The following is a 23940-nucleotide window of genomic DNA, read 5'->3' on the forward strand; positions in this document are numbered from 1 at the left end:
CAGCCCTTTCCTCCCAGGACCGGAGGGAGGGTTTGAATTTTTCAATCCCCACTTGTCTGGTTTTTTTTCCTGGAAAGGGGTGTGTGTCTGTGTGTGTGTGTGTGTGTGTGTGTGTGTGTGTGTGTGTGTGTGTGTGTGTGTGTGTGTGTGTGTGTGTGTGTGTGTGTGTGTGTGTGTGTGTGTGTGTGTGTGTGTGTGTGTGTGTGTGTGTGGCGGGGACGATCCCAAAGAGGAAGAGGAGGGAAGAGAGAGTGGGAGGAGAGGAGAGAGTCTGAAATGCACCTTGGAAATCTGCTCCAGAGCGAAGGCGGCGTCGCAGTAGCTGGGCCGGTGCAGATAGTCCCAGTCCGGCGCGGCGTTGCGGCGCAGCCCCCCGGTCCTTCTGCGCCTCCCGCCACCGGCCGGCCGGCCCGGGGTCCCGCTGCAGCTGCCGCCGCCGCCGCGGTCCTGGGGCTCGGCAGCGTTACCAGCCGAGGCCATGTTGCCGCCGCCGCCGCCGCCGCCGCCGCCGCGGGAACCGAGGCTTCCCGGGCGGCCCGGCGCGCTCCTGCCGCCGCTGCGGGCTCCTGGCTCGCCTGGGCGCTCGGCTTGCGAGGACGCTGCTGGCCGCCGGCTGTTCGGGCTGGGGCTCCGGTTGACAGACCTGCTGCTGCTGCTGCTGCTGCTGCCGCCGCCGCTGCTGCTGCTCACACTGCGGGCGCTGCTGCCGCTGCGGCCGCGGCCGCTGCCGGGGAGTCAGACCCTGCGCCTTCCATTGCCACATTGCGCGGGGGTCCCGAGGTCTCTGCGGCTGCCGCTGCCCACATCCAGTTCTCCGGAGAGCGAGAGCCGGCGCGTGGAGCCAGCCTGTCCTTCGGGCGCTCGCGCGGCGCTCCTCGCTGTCCCCAACTCCCCCTACCCGTCCCCCGCCCCGCGCCGCGACCCCTTCACTGCAGAAAGCGCCAGCAAATCCCCGCCGCTCCCGCCGGCCTCGCTGACTCTCTCGGCGTCTCACGGGTCGCCCGAGCGGCCGCGGAAGGTAAGCGCAGAGCCGCCGCCGCGGGGTCCGTGGGCGCCCGGTGGGTCTCAGCGCTGCCGGGCCGGGGCAGCCGCCGCCGCCGCCGCTGCTCCTGCGGCAGCTGCTGCTGGCGGTGGCGGCTCCTGAAGCTGCTGCTCGGACTGCTCGGGCTGCTTGGGCTCTGGCTGCTGGGTTCTCGGTAGCTGCTTGGTCCCGGACTCTGCTTTCTTGTGCTCCTCGCTGTCCCGCTGGACCATTCTGCCCCAGTGCAGCGCGCCTCTCTCGCTCCCGGGACCTGGGGACTCCGCTCTGTGTGTGTGCAGCGGGCAGCGGCCGCAGCAGCTCCTTGATTCAATAGATGAGATGGAAGAAGAAAAAAAAGAACTCTCTCCATTTGGAGAAAGAGGAGGAGGAGGGGAGGGGGTGGAGGGGGAGAGAGAGAGCGAAAGAGAAAAAGGCTGGAGCTCCCGCCCCCGGGGCTGTCAGATGGCTTGGGTTTCTGCAACATGATTGGCTCGCGGAGGGCAGAAATTACTCAGCAAACATGACTATTATTAGCTGCTTAGCAACAGCTCACCAAAGTAGAGAGACCACCCAGGTAGGCAACCCCAGTGTGTGCATCCCCGGCTTCGGGGGGAGCCTCCGAGAGCGCCAACCTTCTCGCATGCAATACTTCCATTAAGGAATGCTCCCCCTCCCTTTCTTTCTTATTCCTTTTCTTTTCAACAGTGTCTTCTTTTTGTAAGATGCTTTTTGCGCGCGCACACACACAGACACCCACGAGCATTTGCCTCGCGATAGACACGGGGGAAAATGTAATTTTTTTAAGCGCTTAAACAATTTCAGAAATTCCTCAAAGAAAACCCTTTCAGAGGCACCTTGGCCTCAAGCTGCAGCAAATACTGGGAGGTCCGGCTTGAATTCCCAGGCCTGCACCAATAATGACAGGGTGGTGGATAGTGCGCCAGTGTGTGCCAGATTTTTTTTTTCCTTCTCTCTTTTCTTTTATAACCAAAGAGAAGACTTAGGCTCTTGCAGGGAACAACGACTCGCATTAAGATAAACAAAATGGAAAGTTAAAGAGGAAAGTAGGGACATTGGGAAAAGCCACCTTTCTTAAAGTTCGCTCCCCCCCGCCCCGCCCCTTTCCCTCTCAAAACCCCTCGGCAGCACAGCCCTGGTTTGAAGGAGTCAGTGTTTTATAAACGTGGAATCCAGACACCGAAGTAGTCTCGTGGAGGCAGAGGAGTTTTTATTTGAATCTTTAATGCGACATAGGTAAAGGAGAAACAACAGAATCCTTTTAACAACCCGGAGAAACAGAAATGTTTTCTCTAGAAAGAGAAAAGTTTTATTTTGGATTCATTTGGACCCCCCCCTTTTAATTAACCACAAGTCCCTATTTATTTAAAGTCTGTTTTAAACGTTCCCTCCCCAAACTGGTACGCATCGTGTTATATTTAATAGTAGCGTGACATAAAGGAGAATAAAGGCTTTGATGCTGGATTCATTTGAAACAAATTGTGCGCTGATTGCTAGGACTTGTCCGGACACTGCAGCCAGTGTCACCGAGACATGCCGGGGATTCGCTTCCCCTGGAGAAGAAAACACGCGACTCTGCGGTGGATCCTGGGGCCAGAGACAAATTAAACTGTATACACAGCTCCGACTTTTACGTAAAAAAAATTTTTTTTGAGAGTAATTTTCTTTTGCAAGTTAAGTTCCTCCCTGAGATGGGGACCGGATCCACAAACCCTCGATTCTGTCTCGTTTTAGTATTTTTTTCCTTTTCTTCTTTTTTAAAAATTGGGTTGAACTGCAGAGGGACTCTCGGCAGCAAGTAGCTGACTGAAGCCGTGAAATGGGGCAGTGTGGCTTTAAGATGCACACGGTGTGTGTTCATTGAAAAAAAAGAAAGAAAGGAAAGGAAAGAAAGAAACCCAGATGGAGGGAAAGGGGGAGGAGCGGGGGAGAAGGCGGAGCCCGTGCGACCACGTGACCCAGGGCCCGGCCGGCGCGCGCTCTAGGGCACGGAGGCCTATTAACGCGCGCGCGTGTCCGAGTGCGCCCGCTTGCGCGCGCGCCGGAGCTCCGGACTCCCCACGCCCGCGCAGCCCTGGTCAAGCAGGTAGGGAAGTCGTTGCGCTCGGCTAGCGCCAGGCGGGCTCCAAGTCTCCAGCGCTGGCTCCTGGGAGCCCAGGCGAGGCGCACTCCCCGCCGGCGCGGACGGACGTGCCGGACGCGCCGTAGTACATTCCTGAAGGCGGTCGGCCCCCTTACGTTACCCAATGCCTGCGCGGCCTCCCCGCGGCCGGCCAATCGCTGAGCGCTCGGGTCCCTTACCATTTAGCTGCCCTCTACCGAAAGGGACTGCAGCCGGGCGCGCCGGCCACCCGGACGACCCACGCGGCTCCCGCAGGGGGTCTGTCGGCCAGCCCTCCCCGCCGCCTTACTTTCTCTTCGGCGGCTTACCCCTGCCTCCTTCTTTCAGTCTCCCCTTTCCTTTCTCCTTCCTCTTTCACCCCTTTTCTCCCCCATCTCTCTCCTCCCTACCAGCCTCGCCACCTTCCCTCTAGCTTTTTCTCCTTCCTGGTTTCACTGGGAGGCCCTGCCCTCTGAATCCCAAACCGGCAAAACGTGTGCAGTACCCTGGGCAGGGTAGGGTGTCCTGCAGAATAAAGAGACAAAGAGAATAGAAGTGTCTGGGGGTGTTCACGAGATCAGGAGGAGGACCGGAGTACCCGGCCAGCGCGGAAATTCAAAACTCAAACTACGAAGGAGCACGTGATTTTGTGCGCGGCTCTGGGAAGGGCTGCGAAAATGCAGAAGGGAAGACAAGCAGCGTGCATTTAAAATGACAGTAGGTTAATAAATAATAACGCAGGAATATTGGGCTCGACACAGAGCAAGCTTAATTTTTGAGCAATATCCTGGTCTTCATTATGTTTGGTAAATAGTATAAATCAGGAAACGTGATTTTTTATTCTGGTTTTTCTCACTGAAAGGTTCTACAGACGTTTCAAGTCAAACCATTTTGTGCTTTGCCGCTGGAAATTAATTTTTAAAGATTGGGGGTGGAATCCCTAAAAAGACACGTCAGTCTTTTTATATTTGAGGCGTGCTGTATAGCAAAGGTAACCATGTAGCTATAGGCAGGGTGCTGTGTCTGTACAAAATTCTTTACAACGCTTTAGACCAAAATATTAGTTTTTCCACCCAATCTTTTATTTATAGCAATTTTAGCATAGCTACTTAGATTATGGAATTCTAAAATGAAATTATAGGCTATTTACACATAATGGTTCCCTATTACTCTCCGCACGCAGCTGCATATCCTCTTGTTTTGGCGCTGCTACATGTGCACCATTTCAATGGCAAAGCCTCTTCCACTCGGGCTCATTTCCCTGGGTTTGACTTAATTCCTAAACGTTTTGAACATTGATCTCAGGGGTTTTCAGCTCCCTGAGCTCCCTCACCCGCTGTTTGATAGGTTAACTTTTCAGCATTTCAGACAATGCTCTCGGCCTGTAAATTCTACCCATCGGTTCCAGGACGCAATCCCCAGCCTGGGCTCTAACAAGCGCTATCTTAATCTCCCCACCCCCACCCGCCGCTTCCCCTGTGGTCTGCTTTTTTCATACACAGAGATGAATTACTTTGAGGATCTAATTGGCCTTGTTTCTGTAACGTTTTAAGAAAGGGAAGAGGAGCCAGTGTAAAAGCCTGCTCGACTTGGGTGGTCAGGGCTGAGCCTGCCCCCAATTTGCCTCATTGCTGATGCATGTGAGTTCGACATTCCCAGTGATAATGTTGTTCCTAATCAATCTGCCCTTATTTACATTTGTAAGCATTGTGGCTTTAATATGCATGCCCTGTGCAGGGGACCGCTGCGCCACACCGGGTTTGTTAACTTCAACTAGTATTCTCCAGACCTGAGATGAGGCTGACAGGAGGGGCCAGGGCTGTGAAGGTGTCTGCTGGGAAAAGTCCCTTTAATGGTCTTTCTGCAGCATGGCTCCCCCGTGAGAGTTACCCAACAAGTGAGAAGCTGGATGCCTTTTCAACCAGCAGGAGTTGCTGGCCCTCTTTCTTGAGTATCCCATTGTCCCTTTCCAAGTAAAGTCCATCTCAACGCATTAATTGTCATTTTGGTATCCCCATCATGACCCAAGACTTCATTGGAATGTGTAGTTTCAAAACACATTCCTTAAACTCTTAAAATATGATTCCCTCGTATCTTCTCTCTTCTCTGCTCCAATAGTCAAACAGCCGTGGCCACGCCACACACATCTCAGAAATGACATCTGATTATCCAAATGATGACACTGAAATAAAACATCTGCCCTTTGTGTTTGGACATTCCAGTGATAAGCAATTGTGGGAGCTGCACTTGGTGGAGTAATGAAACCCACGATAGGACGACTTTTCACTGGTTTCCCAGATCCAACTAATTGGGTCTTTAAAATGTAATGTAATTTAGCTAATATTTGCAAAGTACAAATGAATGAAGGAGTAAATATATCTAGTAATTTGACCCTTGGGCCATGTTATAATTTTGTCTACGGAGTTTAATACTCTTTTCCACAAATGCAAAGAACTGCAAACATTACATTAAGTGCCACAAGTATTCCTGTTGAGAGGCTATGATGGGGAGAGGAATTGGGGATTTGATGTAATATTCTATTTATGGATGGAGAGCCCAGGGTACAGGATATGAGTGATGGCCCAGAGCCTGAGCAGTTCAAAGCAGGTACCTTGGATAAGAGTTGACTCAATTCAAGCCATTTCTTGGCTCCCTAAGAATGCCTTATTATTTTCTCATTGGCAGCTTTTGTATTTGCTTAAAGGTGATGGTAGAAAATGAGTCTAAAAGGGGGAGGGAAAAAAACGATTCAGCAGTCACAGAATGTAACCCCCTTAAGCATGACTCCCCTCCCCTTCTCCCTTCCATCTTCTGTTTCCTCCCCTATCCCCCCTCCCCAGAACTGGAGGAAAGGGAACAGCTCTAGCCAACTTGTCAAAATAATGCTGCTAATTACCCCTGATCTCCTTTAATGGGAAGCTGCTCCCAATTCTACAAAAGAGTAAATGAGGGGTCTACAGCACAAACCCGGGAGCACTGGCATTTTTTGAGCTTACAGTGAGCTTGGTGGGGGGAGGGGGTGGTAGAGGGAAGATGTCCTGAGAAGGTCCCGGAAATCTCCCCATTTATTACTCCAGGTTCACATACTAGTTTGAAAAAGGGAATTAGACTTTATGCAGTGCCAAAGCTATTGGTATTCTTTTGCTGGGAATGTCACCAACTGCAGAGAAAACGTTCAGTCTACAATGAACTTGAAAGAGAACAGCATTGACCCTTCTATTGATTTCCTCCCTTGTCTGTATATCTTCTTAGCCACATGACTTTAAGCAATAGGGATGTATTTCCGGAAAGACCTAGACTTTGAACATTTTTCCCTGCATCTCTCTCCTCGTCTCTGTCTCCCCATCTAATATATCCACATCAAGCTCTGCATTTGGCAGAAGGCACGCCATTCACTTCCGTGATCTCTGCCATCAGGTCTTACATGAAAAAGAAGCTGAGCAACATGATCCCTTTGACCCACTGCTGGAGCAACAAATTTATTAGAGATATAGGCATGAGAAATGAAAGGGAAGTAAAACAATTCCAGCTTATTGTGTGTCTTTCTTTCATACTGCTAATCCGGTTTACACATCACGCCTACACGTCTCAATAGGGCTTTATACACTGTGGCAGAGGCGGGAGAAAATAAAAGGTGTGTGTGTGTGTGTGTGTGTGTGTGTGTGTGTGTGTGTGTATGTATGTGTGTGAGAGAGAGGAGGATAAAATAGGGAAGACAGATATTTTAATCCATTCAATACCTATTGATTTGCCTCATTAGTTTTTCTATCTGTAGAAAGTTGAAGATAATTTGTAAAAAAAAAAGCCTTTTTTTTTTCACCAAATAATTCCAAATGGTGCTAACTCCTATTCCGATAGCTTGTTACATTATGACAAGATTATAAGCAGGAATTAGATACACTTCTCAGTGAGTTTGAAATGAAGCTAATACCCCAAATTCAGAATGGGCCCATTGGTGTCTACCTCGATTCAACATTTTAATATAAAAAGATCTTGGACTCAAAGGTGTTTTATAGCCTTGTGGAAGGAAGCTGGGTGACAACTGGAACACACACAAACTCACAATTGAAAGCCCTTATTTTACAACATGGGTTCACAATGCACCTGAGGCAATAATTCATCCTGAGGTACCACCCAGAAATAATAGGTGACAGCGACAAAAGGTAATACCAAAAAGCATTGTCTTTCTTTGTGGAGGCAATTTAATTGCATGTTGAACTACTAGAGCCAAAAAAAAAAAAAATCGAACACACAGAATGCTGAAAAAGGATTATTGTAGTAGTTCAAGACCTCAGTTATCTAATTATTAAATACTTAGAGCCACCCACGGTGGGTCTTTATGATTTACCTCTGGTTCTTTTATATTTTTCCTCCCTAGGGAGGAAGGAAGAACAGAAAGGGAGGAAGATGGTCTTCTCTCCCATGTCTAGGAAAATAGAGGTCTCTAGGTGTCTTCCATAGACATCAATCCATATGGTTCTTCTTAAGTGATGGAAATTGAGATCTGAAAACTCATTGCTCACCCACCAAGTAGGGGTAATTTTTAACATGAACTTAAATACCTAGAGACATACTATATGTCACCCCCCAAGGTACAGTCTCTGGAAGTCCTGTGGTCCCAGTGTTGGCACCGGGTCTAAATCGGTTTGGATCAGTCTGGCCCACCTCAGGGCTCCCCTCAGGCCACACTCAGCCCTCTCAGCATTGGGCTAGCCGCCCACCTCTTTAATGGTTGGCAGGCACCATAATGCCCGATTCCGTGGGTGCAAGGGTCAACACATAGCGCTCCGACCCGTGGCCCCTTCCTGAACTCAGGAAAGCCCCTTTGGCTCTTCTTCCCACCAACTGCGGCCAGGAGGAGGATGTTTGCGCTCCGGGTTTTGATAAGGTGCTTCTCTCCTAGCCCTAGGCGTCCCACTCATTCAGCGTCCCGGCCCGGGTGCCGAGAGCACCGGGTGTGGGTGCGAGAGCATGTGCCCAGCCCCTCGGGCAGACCTCCCCGAGCTCCCGGGAGACGAGAGAACTCGGCCGGGTGCGCGCGCGCTCTCGGCCCGCACCCTCCCCCCGGCGCTGTCACTCTCCGCACCAGCCCTCCATCCCCAGCTCTGCCTCCGCTGGCAGTCAGTAGCCACCACCAGGCTGATGAGCGGAAGCCAAGGTGGCGACCCTTTCAAGCGTGAAAATGGGATCCCAGGCGACCCCCTCCGTGAGAATTCCCCTCGGAGCCGTTCCCCGGCCGGGCCCCGCAGCCAGCCCCCTCCCCGCCCCGCTGGGCCGGCCTCGGGGGGCGGGGGCCCGGAGCGTGCGAGAGAGCGAGCGAGCTGGGAGACGCGGGCCAGCGCCCCCGCGCCCCGCCGGCGCAGCCCACCCAGCCCCGCGGCCCCGGCGCGCCGCCCGCCCGGCCCGCCCGGCCCTCCGGCCGCCGCGCGGGGCGCCTCGGCCCCGCAATCCCGCGTCCCCGGGGCGCACGCCGCGCGAGGGCGAGGTGGCGGCGGCGGCCAAGACGGCTGCACTCACCATAGCCGGCCGTCAAGCCCTGCCCGGAGCGCGGGTGCCGATGGCGCGGACGCTGCGCTTGGATTTCACATCAATTCCTTTTTTCCCCCGTGCCCCCCTTTCCTGGTCCTCCGCTCCTCCGTCTTCTCCCCGTCTTCCCTGGTCTCCCCCTAGCCTTGTCGCCGCGGATCTCTTTGTCTTCTCTGTCGTCGTCTTTTTCTTCGTCTTCGTCTTCTCCTCCTCCTCCTCCGTCTTTACAAAAGGAACGGAAAGTGTAAAAACCCCGGCGCGCTGGGCCGCCGGAGGCTTTCGGCGGAGTGCAGCGCGGACTCACAATTACAAGCCTGTTTCTATTAAGCAGTTCCATGGCCCTCGGCGTGGGTGGTCTGCCGCGCCATAGGCAGGACCTGTCAGGGTCACGTGACAGATCCGAAAACTTTACCCCTTTACAATAAACTCAAGGAAAGCAAAGTAAACTCGAGGAACGTGCTATCAGCACAGCCCTCCTGGGTAAACAGGCGCTCCCCTCCCCTCCTTCCTGGGAGGCGCCCCGCCGAGCGAGCTCCTGCGAGCCACGGCCGCCCCTCCCCGCCCCCCGCGGCCCTGTCTGCGGGGGGCCGCCGGGCGGGGGGTCTCCGCTCGCCACCTCGCCTTCCCCATCTAGTGCTCCCCCACCCTACACACGTTATTTGCTGACATTTAGTCACTTGCCCGAACCCCCGGGTGGGGGGTGCTGGGGGAGCAGGGAAGCTCATTTCAGCATCCCCAGCACTTCGGGAAGTGTGGGGTGCCCAGAGCGCTGCAGAGGAACACCACCTTCCTGTCCGCAGTTCTCAAAGCCCTTTCCTGCTCGCATTCCCACGGAAGCCCCGAGAAGCTGGGAGCATTCTGGTTGACAGGCCCACAGGCTGACAGGGAGGCAGAGAGCCAGGGGAGCCGGGCAGATAACAAGAGACTCCCGGGGAGGGGTGGGGGGAAATGTTCAATGTACTAAGATGTATGTGGATTCGTGCAGCTTCTGTCGGAGGTCCCTGGGAAGCTGATTCTTCTGAAGAGACTTTGGTGGAGTCCCTTGGAAACCAAGATTGGTAGCTGGCTGAAGAATCACTAATTGATATTTGCTCTTTTCCCTTACAATTACTGTGGTTTTTGGGGTATGCCACCCAAACACTCCCACCCACGCTGCCTTCCCAAATGAGGCCAGCTTGGGTGATTGGGCTAGACGGAAGTGCTGTGGCTCTCAGGCTCTTACCCTAAATGGAAAGGCCTATTCAGGAGAGACCTTGCTACAATGTTTACCATTTTATCTACTCAAACTTGCAGGGTAGACTGTTTCACACACAAGACAACTAAAAGGTGCTATTTTAAATGGACTCCGTTTTGAATAACGATGAATTACAGATACACGGGGAAGGGGTAAGATAATTTACTGAAACTACGGAGAGTTACCTAGCAGATCTTCAAGAAAAGCCAGACTTTCCTCACCTCATTCTGGGCTGACAGTGTGATTACATGTGTGTGTGTACCCGTGGTTATTAAAACAAAATAAAACAAAACAAAACCTGAGTCACAATACATCTCCTTATCCCAAAGACGACATACCATTCTTTAACAGTGTCATTTGAGTTTACAGGGTGTTTGTGTTTGAAACACATTAAGTAATTAAACGTTGGAATGCTGGGCAGCCCTATGAATTAGGCTGGTCCAGAAAGCCGTTTCATACCAATTGACTTTAGTATAAAATGGTCTCAAATGGATATTAGTTGAGCATGGATCCTAAGAGTAATAATAATTGGAAAACCAGACTCACCAATATTTCCCTCTGAAACACTACATTTTGGTGTCATATCAAAGGACTCTGTTCATATCCTGTTATAAACTTGGGTGGGGCAAGGAAGAGGAAGGTATAAGTACATCTCCAAATAGAGTGGCCTAGAATATGACAGAGAAAGAGGGATAAGAAAAAAGAAGAAACAGCTTAGCAAAGGACATTTAAATGGCCCATAATATAACGTTGTTTGGTAAGCTAGTTTTGTGGGGAAATTCCAGCAGAATTTGTGGAGTTTGCTTTTCCCAATTAAAAAGAAGACCCTCATGCAAGCCCACTTGGCTATGTGCTCCCTGAGTGTGGCCAAGGTTTGGTGGGGTCTCAGGCATATGCAGTTTTTTTTGGGAGGGGGGCTTCTTTAGGAAGTCAAAATTACAAACAAAATCAACTACAGGGTCGTGGAAGGGGGATTGTGCGATACGGGGCCCTGAAGCTGCATGAGCTTCCTGTCAAATTGCCCCCTTTATAGTACAGAACAGTAAGGTTACAGAGCTGCCCAGATTTTGTGGTCTCCATTAGTTAAGACTGAAAGTATTAATGTCATATTTCAGTCAAATGCTTTATAATTGGGAGCAAAGACGAGCTTGGTTTGGGTGTGAATTACTGGAGTTGGACAGTGGTGGTTTAGTGAATCAGGGAGATAAAACCTTTGGTGTAGGAACCTAAAAGCTCAGGAAGGACGGGAACACACTTGAAGAGCTCTCGCTCAATAGCAGCTTGTCCTTCCTTTCCTTCCTCTGAAATCAGGCTTTGAAAATTATCTCAGTGCCATGTCCTCTCTTCCCTCTGTTCCTAGATGTTAGAAACGTTAAATCATCAATTCTGAGACATGTGTTCTCCAGGGCCCAGAACCCCATACGTTGTTACCTTCTGGCATTTCTCTGAGACTCTCTGCCAGGGTGGGTGGGCTCTTTCTCATCAAACAGCTGTGTCCACCATTCTAAAGTTGCCTGTGCTTCCCCTTCCTGCAAAGCCAGCTCCAGTGTGGCCCAGTCATAATCCTCTTGGCGTGGAGGTGTCAATGACTGTCAAGGCTTCCAGGCAGCAGAGCTCAGTTGTAGCCTGCCCAATCTGATAAGCCAATTTGCTTCAAGATGTTTGTTAGTGGCTTAAGGGGCTACTAGACAATACTTTTGCAAGTTAACTTGGACTTTTACAGCCATGCCCAGAGGGATAATTCCCAAGTTGGAGATTTCAGGGCATTAAGGCAGGACCCAATGGAGACATGTGGGGCATCTGAGGAAGGGACAATGGAGGGACCTTTCGAAACAGGTCTGAAAACAGACCACATGGGCATGATCAACTCTGTTGATGAACAAGATCATCCCTGACTCTGTTTGTTTCTGAATATCTGCTGCTACTTGAGATACAGCTGTTACCCTTGTCTCTCACACACACACACACACACACACACACACACAGAGGCACATGCATGCATGTACATGTTTCATTCTATGCTCCCCTCTTCCCTGTCCAGTAAAAGTGGGTGCCTAGGCACTTTTACTCATCCCCTCCCTAAGAGCAGCCTCCAGCAGCTGGAGGGCTTCAAATGAATAACTGAGGGTTCAGAAGAAACATTTGTCCACATTTGAGAAACTCTCCATCTCAGGATGAATGCCATTCTCATACTCAGTCAGTCACCCTAGGTGTGGCCATTCTTTAATACTGGATCAAACAGATGAAGCTTTCATAAAAAGCAATTTTGCCCAATGTAGGGATTTCCATTCTAAAATGACTACCCTCCCCCATTCCTGTCAGGAAGATACCCCAAGCCAAACCAACTTGTAGAATTGGGGCTTTGAGGACAGAAGGGTAAGAAGTATTTGAAGGTGGTTGGTTGGAATTAGGAGACTGAATGAACAACTGAATTACAGTGCTACCTGCAACACTGAAACAGAAAAAGAACTGTGTAAACAACAGCAAGAAGTAAAACAGGATTGAAGAACAGAAAAACCTGCACAGACAGCTTGGAAACAAAGGAGGTGGAGTGAGATGTGGAATGTAATAAACCAAAGTCTTTAAGGGACAAAATTACCAAGTAGGGAGGCACATGGAGGAGTTATAGTATTCAAAGATAGGACAATAATCTCAGGAGAGGAAGAAGCAGGGAGAAAGATACCTGTGAAACCCCCTACCTCAAAAAATGAAACTGATCCAAGTTGCTTACTCTTGTAACAGATGTCCACATAGGACTCCCTCTGATGAGAGGATTCCCTTTATGGAGACCTGCAGGGGCAGCCTTGCAAATGAAGAATGTGGTATGAAATGAAATGCCAAAGGAGATTTTTAAACTGTGGGAGGCAGGTGTGCCCAGGCTGGCTGGTGATGATGGTGATGGTGATAGTAGCAGATCAGGGCCAGGAGAAATAGCTTATTGCAATCAAGCAGGTCAGAAAAATAATCAAAAGGTTCAAATTATATCTAAGAGGACTGAAAAAGATATTAAATGTGGTAAATATAAAAAATAGCCTCTGTCTGGAAAAAGAACAAAGCTGGAGATATAATCCTTCCAGACTTCAGGCCATACTATAAAGCTACAATGATCAAAACAGCATGGTATTGGCACAAAAACAGACATATAGATCAACGTAACAGAATAGAAAGACCGGATATAAACCCACGGACCTATGTCAATTAATCTATAACAAAAGACACAAGAATACACAAGGGAGAAAAGAGTCTCTTCAACAAGTGGTGCTGGGAAAGCTGAACAGCTACTTGCAAATCAATGAAATTAGATTGACTGCCTCACATCATATACAAAAATAAACTCAAAATGGTTTAAAGACCTAAATATAAGACATGACATCATAAAACTCCAAAAGAGAACATAGGCAGACATTCTCTGATATAAATCATAGCAGTATCAGTCTTCCAAGGCAAAGGAAATAAAAGTAAACATAAACAAATGGAAACTAATCAAACTTAAAAGCTTTTTGCACAGGAAAGTAAACTATCAACAAAATGAAAAGACAACCTACAGAATGGGAGAAAATATTTACAAACAATGCAACCAACAGGGGTTGATATCCAAAATACACAAACAGCTCATACAACTCAATATTGAAAAAACAAACAGCTCAATCAAAAAATGGGCAGAAGCCCTAAATAGATATTTTTCCAAAGACAACATACAGATGGCCAACAGGCACATGAAAAGATTCTCAACATCGCTAATTATTAGAGAAATGCAAATCAAAACTACAATGAAGTATCACCTCACACCACTCAGAATAGCCATATCAAAAAGTCTACAAATAAATGCTGGAGAGGGTATGGAGAAAAGAGAACCCTCCTACACTGTTGGTGGGAATGTAAATTTTTGCAGCCACTATGGAGCACAGTATGGAGGTTCCTTAAAAAACTAAAAATAGAGCTACCACATGATCCAGCAATCCCACTCCTGGGCATATATCTGGAAAAGACAAAAACTCTAATCAAAAAGATACATGCACCCCAATGTTCATAGCAGGACTATTTACAATAACCAAGACATGGAAACCACCCAAGTGCCCATCAACAGACGATTGGCTTAAGAAGATGTGATATATATATATATACACACACACACACACATATATATATATATACACATATATATAATTATATATGTATAATGTGTATATGTATATATATGTGTATATATATATATATATATTAAAAAAAACAGCCATTTTAAAAAATGAAATATTGCCATTTGCAGCAACATGGTTGGACCTAGAGAATATTATAATTAGTCAAGTAAGTCAGACAGAAAGATAAATACCATATGATATCACTTATCTGTAGAATCTAAAAAAAAATACAAATGAATTCTATATACAAAACAGAAACAGACTCACAGACATAGAAAACAAATTTATGGTTGCCAAAGGGGAAAGGGTGGGAGAAATTAGGAGTATGGGATTAACAGATACAAACTACTTTACACAAAATAGATAAGCATCAAGGATTTACTATATAGCACAGGGAATTATGTTCAATATCTTGTAGTAACCTACAATGGAACATAATCTGAAAAAAAAAAAACTGAATCACTATGCTGTACACCTGAAACAAACACATTATCATAAATCAACTATACTTCCATTTAAAAAAATGGCAATGCTTACAATTCCAATTTTGCATGTAGTGGTAATGGCACTATCGCCACAGGGATACAAAACAAAGCTATGTCCTTGGAAAATATATGTATTCATATATACTTGTATAATTTATATTTTTATTTAAATATGAAAATATTAAAGTTGGCTGTCTTTGAATAAAATAGTCTCTGTCTGACAAAAAGTGCTGTTTTACACAATTAAAGTTGTTGCTTCTCAGAATTCATCACGTGTCTTAAGACTGGTGGGAAAATGTGCAGAACCAAACTTTATTTATTTGAGCTACATGATTCAAAATTTGGAACAGTGAGCCAAATTTCATTTCCACTCTGTGAGTGAAAGAGGCTGTGTGAAGGCGAGGCTCCATGCGGGTGAGACTGTGGGGGAAGGTTTGAGGTGTGAGGGGAAGGCTGAAGCCTCCCTGAGCCTGTCATGACGTTGCGTTCTGAGGCCGCTCAGCTGCAGGTGGGCCTGCTGATGGCTCTGCGGACCCCTCATGTATATAGACAGCAGCACTCCTTGGGCTTGTGAAACGTACCCTCTGAGGAACAAGGGCCTGGAGAGGATGTGTGTTTCTGTTTCCTTGCAACCCCCATGGGGAAGGCACTGGGCAGTGGCGCCTTCTCCGGCAACTCTGACCAGTTGTGGATGGAGGCCTGCTCTGTGGGGAGCTGGGGGGGCGGGAGCCTGGGTCTGCCTGTCCTGTTACCCGGCTCTAGGCTTAGTGCCTTCCCCTCCACACCTGTATTAGTTTGCCAGGGTTACCATAACAATGTTCCACAAACGGCGTGGCTTAAACAACAGAAATTAACTTTCTAACAGTCCTGGAGGCTAGAAGTCCAAGATCAAGGTGTTCTCAGGGTTGGTTTCTACTGGTGCCTCTCTCCTTAGCTTGCAGATGGCCACCTTCCAGGTCTTCACACGGTCTTCACTCTGTGTGTCTGTGTCCAGATTTCCTCTTCTTGTAAGGACACTGGTCTTATTGGGTTGGAACCCATCATATGACCTCATTTGAACTTAATTACCTCTTTAAAGACCTTATCTCGAAATATGGTTATATTTTTGAGATACTGGGGCTTCAACATATGAATTTGGGGGGGATACATTTCAGCCCATAACAGCACCCAAATGTTGACAGGAGCTGGCTTGCATCTGAAGGGCGAGTTCCTCTCTCTGCCTGTGATATTCAGAGGGAAGAGTCAAGATGGACTGGAGCCAGATCCTTCTTGGCTTCTAGTGCTGAGAGGACCTGGCCTGCCACCTCCCAAGAACCTGTCCACACCTTTGCAAAACTGATGCTGGGTGACACATTTCCTAGGGATGCTGGTGAGCTGAGAAAATGGCTTTAGGCAACCAGCAGAACTTTTTCCCCACCACAAAGGATGAACACTATTGGGCTAATTATAAATCTGTCTTTTTCATTTATTGCAGCAAGTTCCTTCAGGCTGTGGTTTCCAAGGCAGGCTCCTCAAAATCACCTGGGGAGTTTAAAAACAAAAACAAAGAAACAAAGATAGATTCTTTTCTTCCATTTCAGAGCTATAGAATCAGAATCCCACCCTTGGAGCAAGACATTTTTCAAAAGAATCCCCCTAGAGCAAGTATAGTAAAATGCTAATGGTAGGATCTAGGTGCATGCTTTCACTGTGAAATCCTCCCAAACTTACTGTATGTTTGAAGTTTTTTCATAATGAAATGCCAATGATAAAATAAAAGGATACCCAGGTGATTCCGTTGTGCAACTAGATTGGAAGACCAAAGGGACACATGGTTAATTTACAAATATATTCTTATCATCCTTCTCTATAATTGTACTTGTCACATTGCATTATTGCTGTTCATTCGCCAAATAAAAGATCTGTGAGCTTCCACTAACTTGCATCATCCTCTGTTAGGTGCTAGGAATTGGGGAATGAAAAAGAAGTCTTCCTTAAAAACATCATGACATTTCATTTTATACCCATCAGATTGGCAACGTTTAAAAGTCTGACCATAGCAAGTGTGAGCAGACTGAAACAGTGGGAAATTTGGGGCACTGCTGGTTGGAGTGTAGATTGGGTTCATCGCTTTCGGAAAATAATTTGGCATTATCTAGAAAGGGTGAATCCCATTCCTAGATATATCTCTAAGAGAAACACGAGGTCCAGGATGTGCATTCAAGAATATTCACATCAGCATTGTTTGTGAAGGCATAACACTAGACATGACCAAAGTGTCAATCAAAGTAGAAAACATAAACTGTGGAGAATACACACAATGAAATTCTACCAAGAGGTGAAAATAAATGAGCGATAGCTACTTTGTAACAATATGAATGAACATTATCTGGGTGAAATACCTAGGTCAGAAGGAAGCTCCATGAGAATGCATATATAAAGCCCATTTTTTTTAAAGTTCAAAATCAATACTTGTGAATAACCCATACCTTGTGAATAACCAATTCAAGGACTGTTACCTCTAGGGGTACAGGAGGTGAAGGGATTGGGGAGTTCAAAAACAATTCATTTTTTTGTTCTTTAAAATGTACATACAGGTGATAAATATACTTTTGAAGGTATGATCTATTTCATAGGAGAAACTTTTTTTTTTTTTTTTTTTTTTTTTTTTTTTGCAGTACGTGGGCCTCTCACTGTTGTGGCCTCTCCCATTGCAGAGCACAGGCTCAGTGAGCCCGCTCCGCGGCATGTGGGATCTTCCCTGACCGGGGCACGAACCCGTGTCCCCTGCATCGGCAGGCAGACTCTCAACCACTGCGCCACCAGGGAAGCCCGGGGAAACATTTTTTTAAAAGACACCATTGTAGCCCTAGAAAGACTGGTGGCCTGGTGGGGTGTGAAGAATAAATAACTCTAGAATAATGTGACAGGTGCAGGAACCACAGCGTACAGAGAGTGTGTGCCTGAGCCCCACCTCCTGAGAGGTCAGGGAAGGGGGAGGGGGACCCTGAAGAAAGGAAGAGGGACTGCTGACCAGATCAAAGGGAGAGAGAAAGTGAGCTCCTTGGGAAGGGACAGGGGAGAACCAGAGGCACCCCAGAGCAAATCCTGTTGTTAGAACCCAGGCCCCTATTTCTGGACCTGATCCTGTCAAACCTGTGAGCGACTGCCTTCATGCTTTCTCTATATCAAGACAATGCCCTAGGTACAGACTAGAACCCCACATAATCTTTTCCTAGGGAATGAGGATATATAAGCTTAAAGTCAAGTCAGAAAATGTTGTGCAAATGTACTGTTACTTTATGGGCCCAAACCTGGGTTAAAAAAAATCAGTAAAGTCGATACATAACCATTCCATGGGGTCACCTTATAATGACATTTCAGTGGTTCTTTGTGTATAAGGTGATAACATTTATTTACTGTAAATACTATTAGGAGCTATAAATGAGAGTAATAGTAAAAATCCATAAAATAGTGAATTTGCATGTTGATAGGATGTTTTATTATGAAGTCACTCAGCTATGGATAAAGTGACAGACAGACTGCTTAAGAAATATTCAGTTACAAACAAGCATTGACCTGGCGGAAGTGAAGGAGAAGGTAGCTTACAAATTGCAGCTCATCATTTACTTTGACAGATGAACACATCTGTTTAACCTTCATGGATTGAAACAGGCTACCAGCCTACCCTTCACTGAGTGGCCCACCCATTTCCATGCCCCCACTTCTGCAGATATAAAATTAATTCCATTTGGCTACACTAACACTTTTTTTTTCATTTTTTCTTAATATCTTTATTAGAGTATAATTGCTTTACAATGGTGTGTTAGTTTCTGCTTTATAACAAAGTGAATCAGTTATACATATACATATATTCCCATATCTCTTCCCTCTTGCATCTCCCTCCCTCCCACCCTCCCTATACCACCCTCCCTATCCCACCCCTCTAGGTAGTCACAAAGCACCGAGCTGATCTCCTGCTGCTATGTGGCTGCTTCCCACTAGCTATCTATTTTACGTTTGGTAGTGTATATATGTCCATGCCACTCTCTCACTTTGTCCCAGCTTACCCTTCCCCCTCCCCGTATCCTCAAGTCCATTCTCTAGTAGGTCTGCCTCTTTATTCCCGTCTTGCCCTCAGGTTCTTCTGGTCATTCATGTCTTTTTCTTTTTCTTTTTTTTAGATTCCATATATATGTGTTAGAATACGGTATTTGTTTTTCTCTTTCTGACGTACTTCACTCTGTATGACAGTCACTAGGTCCATCCACCTCACTACAAATAACTCAGTTTCGTTCCTTTTTATGACTGAGTAATATTCCACTGTACAAGGTGCCACATCTTCTTTATCCATTCATCTGCTGATGGACACTTAGGTTGTTTCCATGTCCTGGCAATTGTAAATACAGCTGCAATGAACATTTTGGTACATGACTCTTTTTGAATTATGGTTTTCTCAGGGTATATGCCCAGTAGTGGGATTGCTGGGTCGTATGGTAGTTCTATTTGTAGTTTTTTGTTGTTGTTGTTTGTTTGTTTTTTTGCAGTACGCGGGTCTCTCACTGTTGTAGCCTCTCCCGTTGTGGAGCACAGGTTCCGGACATGCAGCCTCAGCGGCCATGGCTCACGGGCCCAGCCGCTCCGCGGCACATGGGATCTTCCCAGACTGGGGCACAAACCTGTGTCCCCTGCATCGGCAGGTGGACTCTCAACCACTGCACCACCAGGGAAGCCCTATTTGTAGTTTTTCAAGGAACCTCCATACTGTTCTCCATAGTGGCTGTATCAATTTACATTCCTACCAACAGTGCAAGAGGGTTCCCTTTTCTCCACACCCTCTCCAGCATTTATTGTTTGTAGATTTTTTGATGATGGCCATTCTGACCGGTGTGAGATGATATCTTATTGTAGTTTTGATTTGCATTTCCCTAACGATCAATGATGTTGAGCATTCTTTCATGTGTTTGTTGGCAATCTGTATATCTTCTTTGGATAAATGTCTATTTAGGTCTTCTGCCCATTTTTGGATTGGGTTGTTTGTTTTCTCGATATTGAGCTGCATGAGTTGCTTGTATGTTTTGGAGATTAATCCTTTGTCAGGTGCTTTGTTTGCAAATATTTTCTCTCATTTTGAGGGTTGTCTTCTTTCTTGTTTATGGGTTCCTTTGCTGTGCAAAAGCTTTTAAATTTCATTAGGTCCCATTTGTTTATTTTTGTTTTTATTTCCATTTCTCTAGGAGGTGGGTCAAAAAGGATCTTGCTGTGATTTATGTCATAGAGTGTTCTGCCTATTTTTTCCTCTAAGAGTTTGATAGTGTCTGGCCTTACATTTAGGTCTTTAATCCATTTTGAGTTTATTTTTGTGTATGGTGTTAGGGAGTGTTCTAATTTCATTCTTTTACTTGTAGCTGTCCAGTTTTCCCAGCACCACTTATTGAAGAGGCTGTCTTTTCTCCACTGTATATTCTTGCCTCCTTTATCAAAGATAAAGTGACCATACATGCGTGGGTTTATCTCTGGGCTTTCTATCCTGTTCCATTGATCTATATTTCTGTTTTTGTGCCAGTACCATACTGTCTTGATTACTGTAGCTTTGTAGTATAGTCTGAAGTCAGGGAGCCTGATTCCTCCAGCTCCGTTTTTCTTTCTCAAGATTGCTTTGGCTATTCGGGGTCTTTTGTGTTTCCATACAAATTGTGAAATTTTTTGTTCTAGTTCTGTGAAAAATGCCAGTGGTAGTTTGATAGGGATTGAATTGAATCTGTAGATTGCTTTGGGTAGTAGAGTCATTTTCACAATGTTGATTCTTCCAATCCAAGAACATGGTATATCTCTCCATCTATTTGTATCATCTTTAATTTCTTTCATCAGTGTCATATAATTTTCTGCACACAGGTCTTTTGTCTCCTTAGGTAGGTTTATTCCTAGGTATTTTATTCTTTTTATTGCAGTGCTAAGTGGGAATGTTTCCTTAATTTCTCTTTCAGAGTTTTCATCACTAGTGTATAGGAATGCAAGAGATTTCTGTGCATTAATTTTGTATCCTGCTATTTTACCAAATGCATTGATTAGCTCTAGTAGTTTTCTGTTAGCATCTTTAGGAGCCTCTATGTATAATATGATGTCATCTGCAAACAGTGACAGCTTTACTTCTTCTTCTCCGATTTGGATTCCTTTTATTTCTTTTTCTTCCCTAATTGCTGTGGCTAAAACTCCAAAACTGTGTGAAATAATAGTGGTGAGAGTGGGCAACCTTGTCTTTTTCCTGATCTTAGTGGAAATGCTTTCAGTTTTTCACCACTGAGGATGATGTTGGCTGTGGGTTTGTCATATATGGCTTTTATTATGTTGAGGAAAGTTCCCTCTATGCCTACTTTCTGGAGGGTTTTTTTTTTTTATCATAAATGGGTGTTGAATTTTGTCAAAAGCTTTCTCTGCATCTACTGAGATGATCATATAGTTTTTCTCCTTCAGTTTGTTAATATGGTGTATCACATTGATTGATTTTCGTATATTGAAGAATCCTTGCATTCCTGGGATAAACCCCACTTCATCATAGTGTATGATCCTTTTAATGTGCTGTTGGATTCTGTTTGCTAGTATTCTGTTGAGGATTTTTGCATCTATGTTCATCAGTGATATTGGCTTGTAGTTTTCTTTCTTTGTGACATCTTTGGTTTTGGTAACAGGGTGATGGTGGTCTCGTAGAATGAGTTTGGGAGTGTTCCTCCCTCTGCTATATTTTGGAAGAGTTTGAGAAGGATAGGTGTTAGCTCTTCTCTAAATGTTTGATAGAATTCACCTGTGAAGCCATCTGGTCCTGGGCTTTTGTTTGTTGGAAGATTTTTAATCACAGTTTCAATTTCAGTGCTTATGATTGGTCTGTTCATATTTTCTATTTCTTCCTGGTTCAGTCTTGGAAGGTTGTGCTTTTCTAAGAATTTGTCCATTTCTTCCAGGTTGTCCATTTTATTGGCATAGAGTTGCCTGTAGTAATCTCTCATGATCCTTTGTATTTCTGCAGTGTCAGTTGTTACTTCTCCCTTTTAATTTCTAATTCTATTGATTTGAGTCTTCTCCCTTTTTTCTTGATGAGTCTGGCTAATGGTTTATCAATTTTGTTTATCTTCTCAAAGAACCAGCTTTTAGTTTTATTGATCTTTGCTATCATTTCCTTCATTACTTTTTCATTTATTTCTGATCTCATCTTTATGATTTCTTTCCTTCTGCTAACTTCGGGGGTTTTTTGTTCTTTCTCTAATTGCTTTAGGTGTAAGGTTAGGGTGTTTATTTGAAATGTTTCTTGTTTCTTAAGGTAGGATTGTATTGCTATAAGCTTCACTCTTAGAACTGCATTTGCTGCATCCCATAGGTTTTGGGTCCTTGTGTTTTCATTGTCACTTTTTTCTAGGTATTTTTTGATTTCCTCAGTGATCTCTTGAATATTAAGTAGTGTATTGTTTAGCCTCCATGTGTTTGTATTTCTTACAGTTTTTTTCCTGTCATTGATATATAGTCTCATAGCATTGTGGTCAGAAAGGATACTTGATACAATTTCAATTTTCTTTCTTTTTTTTTTTTTAGATGTTGGGGGTAGGAGTTTATTAATTAATTAATTTTTGCTGTGTTGGGTCTTCATTTCTGTGTGAGGGCTTTCTCTAGTTGTGGCAAGCGGGGGCCACTCTTCATCACGGTGCGCGGGTCTCTCACTATCGCGGCCTCCCTTGTTGCGGAGCACAGGCTCCAGATGCGCAGGCTCAGTAGTTTTGGCTCACGGACCTAGTTGCTCTGCGGCATGTGGGATCCTCCCAGACCAAGGTTCAAACCTGCCTCACCTGCACCAGCAGGCAGACTCTCAACCACTGCGCCACCAGGGAAGCCCAATTTCAATTTTCTTAAATTTACCAAGGCTTGATTTGTGATCCAGGATATGATCTATCCTGGAGAATGTTCCATGAGCACTTGAGAAGAATGTGCATTCTGTTGTTTTTGGATGGAATGTCCTATGAATATCAATTAAGTCCTCTTGTTTAATGTATCATTTAAAGCTTGTGTTTCCTTATTTATTTTCATTTTGGATGATCTGTCCATTGGTGAAAATGGGGTGTTAAAGTCCCCTACTATGATTGTGTTACTGTCGATTTCCCCTTTTATGGCTGTTAGTATTTGACTTGTGTATTGAGGTGGTCCTATGTTGGGTGCATAAATATTTACAATTGTTATATCTTCTTCTTGGATTGATCCCTTGATCGTTATGTAGTGTCCTCCCTTGTCTCTTTTAATAGTCTTTGTTTTAAAGTCTATTTTGTCTGATTTGAAAATTGCTACTCCAGTTTTCTTTTGATTTCCATTTGCATGGGATATCTTTTTCCATCCCGTCACTTTCAGTCTGTATGTGTCCCTAGGCGTGAAGTGGGTCTCTTGTAGACAGCATATATATGGGTCTTGTTTTTGTATCCATTCAGCCAGGCTATGTCTTTTGGTTGGAGCTTTTAATCCATTTACATTTAAGGTAATTATCGATTTGTATGTTCCTATTACCATTTTCTTAATTGTTTTGGGTTTATTATTGTAGGTCTTTTCCTTCTCTTGTGTTTCTTGCCTAGAGAAGTTCCTTTAGCATTTTGTTTTGTTTTGTTTTTATAAATTTATTTATTTATTTATTTATATATTTTTACTTTTGGCTTTCTCTAGTTGCGGTGAGTAGAGGCTGCTCTTTGTTGTGGTGCGCGGGCTTCTCATTGCAGTGGTTTCTCCTGTTGAGGAGCATGGGCTGTAGGTGCACGGGCTTCAGTAGTTGTGGCTCGTGGGATCTAGAGCACAGGCCTAGCAGTTGTGGCACCCAGGCTTAGTTGCTCCGTGGCATGTGGGATCCTCCCGGACTGAGGCCCGAACCCGTGTCCCCTGAGTTGGCAGGTGGATTCTTAACCACTGCACCACCAGGGAAGTCGTAGCATTTGTTGTAAAGCTGGTTTGGTGGTGCTGAATTCTTTTAGCTTTTGCCTGTCTGTAAAGCTTTTAATTTCTTCATCAAATCTGAATGAGATCCTTGCTGGGTAGAGTAATCTTGGTTGTAGGTTTTTCTCCTTCATGACTGTAAATATGTCCTGCGACTCCCTTCTGGCTTGCCGAGTTTCTGCTGAAAGATCAGCTGTTAACCTTATGGGGATTCCCTTATGTGTTATTTGTTGTTTTCCCCGTGCTGCTTTTAATATTTGTTCTTTTTATTTAATTTTTGATTGATTAATATGTGTCCTGGCATGTTTCTCCTTGGATTTATCCTGTATGGGACTCTCTGTGCTTCCTGGACTTGATTAACTATTTCCTTTCCCATATTAGGGAAGTTTTCAACTATAATCTCTTCAAATATTTTCTCAGTCCCTTTTTTTTTCTCTTATTCTTCTGGGACCCCTATAATTCGAATGTTGGTGTGTTTA

At 45.5% G+C, this 23940-nt stretch overlaps 1 protein-coding gene across 2 annotated transcripts in view; it reads right to left on the reverse strand.

Annotated features, from left to right (window-relative positions):
- PTCH1 (patched 1) overlaps positions 1 to 480 on the reverse strand; it is a 58335-nt gene extending 57855 nt beyond the window's left edge. For both annotated transcript variants that reach the window (XM_060155376.1, XM_060155377.1), the window contains exon 1: positions 283 to 480. In XM_060155376.1, coding sequence (XP_060011359.1) covers positions 283 to 480 — 198 coding nt within the window. The remainder of the gene's footprint in view (positions 1 to 282) is intronic.
- Positions 481 to 23940: the final 23460 nt, after the last annotated feature.

The sequence above is a fragment of the Lagenorhynchus albirostris genome, chromosome 7 (assembly GCF_949774975.1).
Source record: "Lagenorhynchus albirostris chromosome 7, mLagAlb1.1, whole genome shotgun sequence".
Classification (NCBI taxonomy): Eukaryota; Metazoa; Chordata; class Mammalia; order Artiodactyla; family Delphinidae; genus Lagenorhynchus; species Lagenorhynchus albirostris.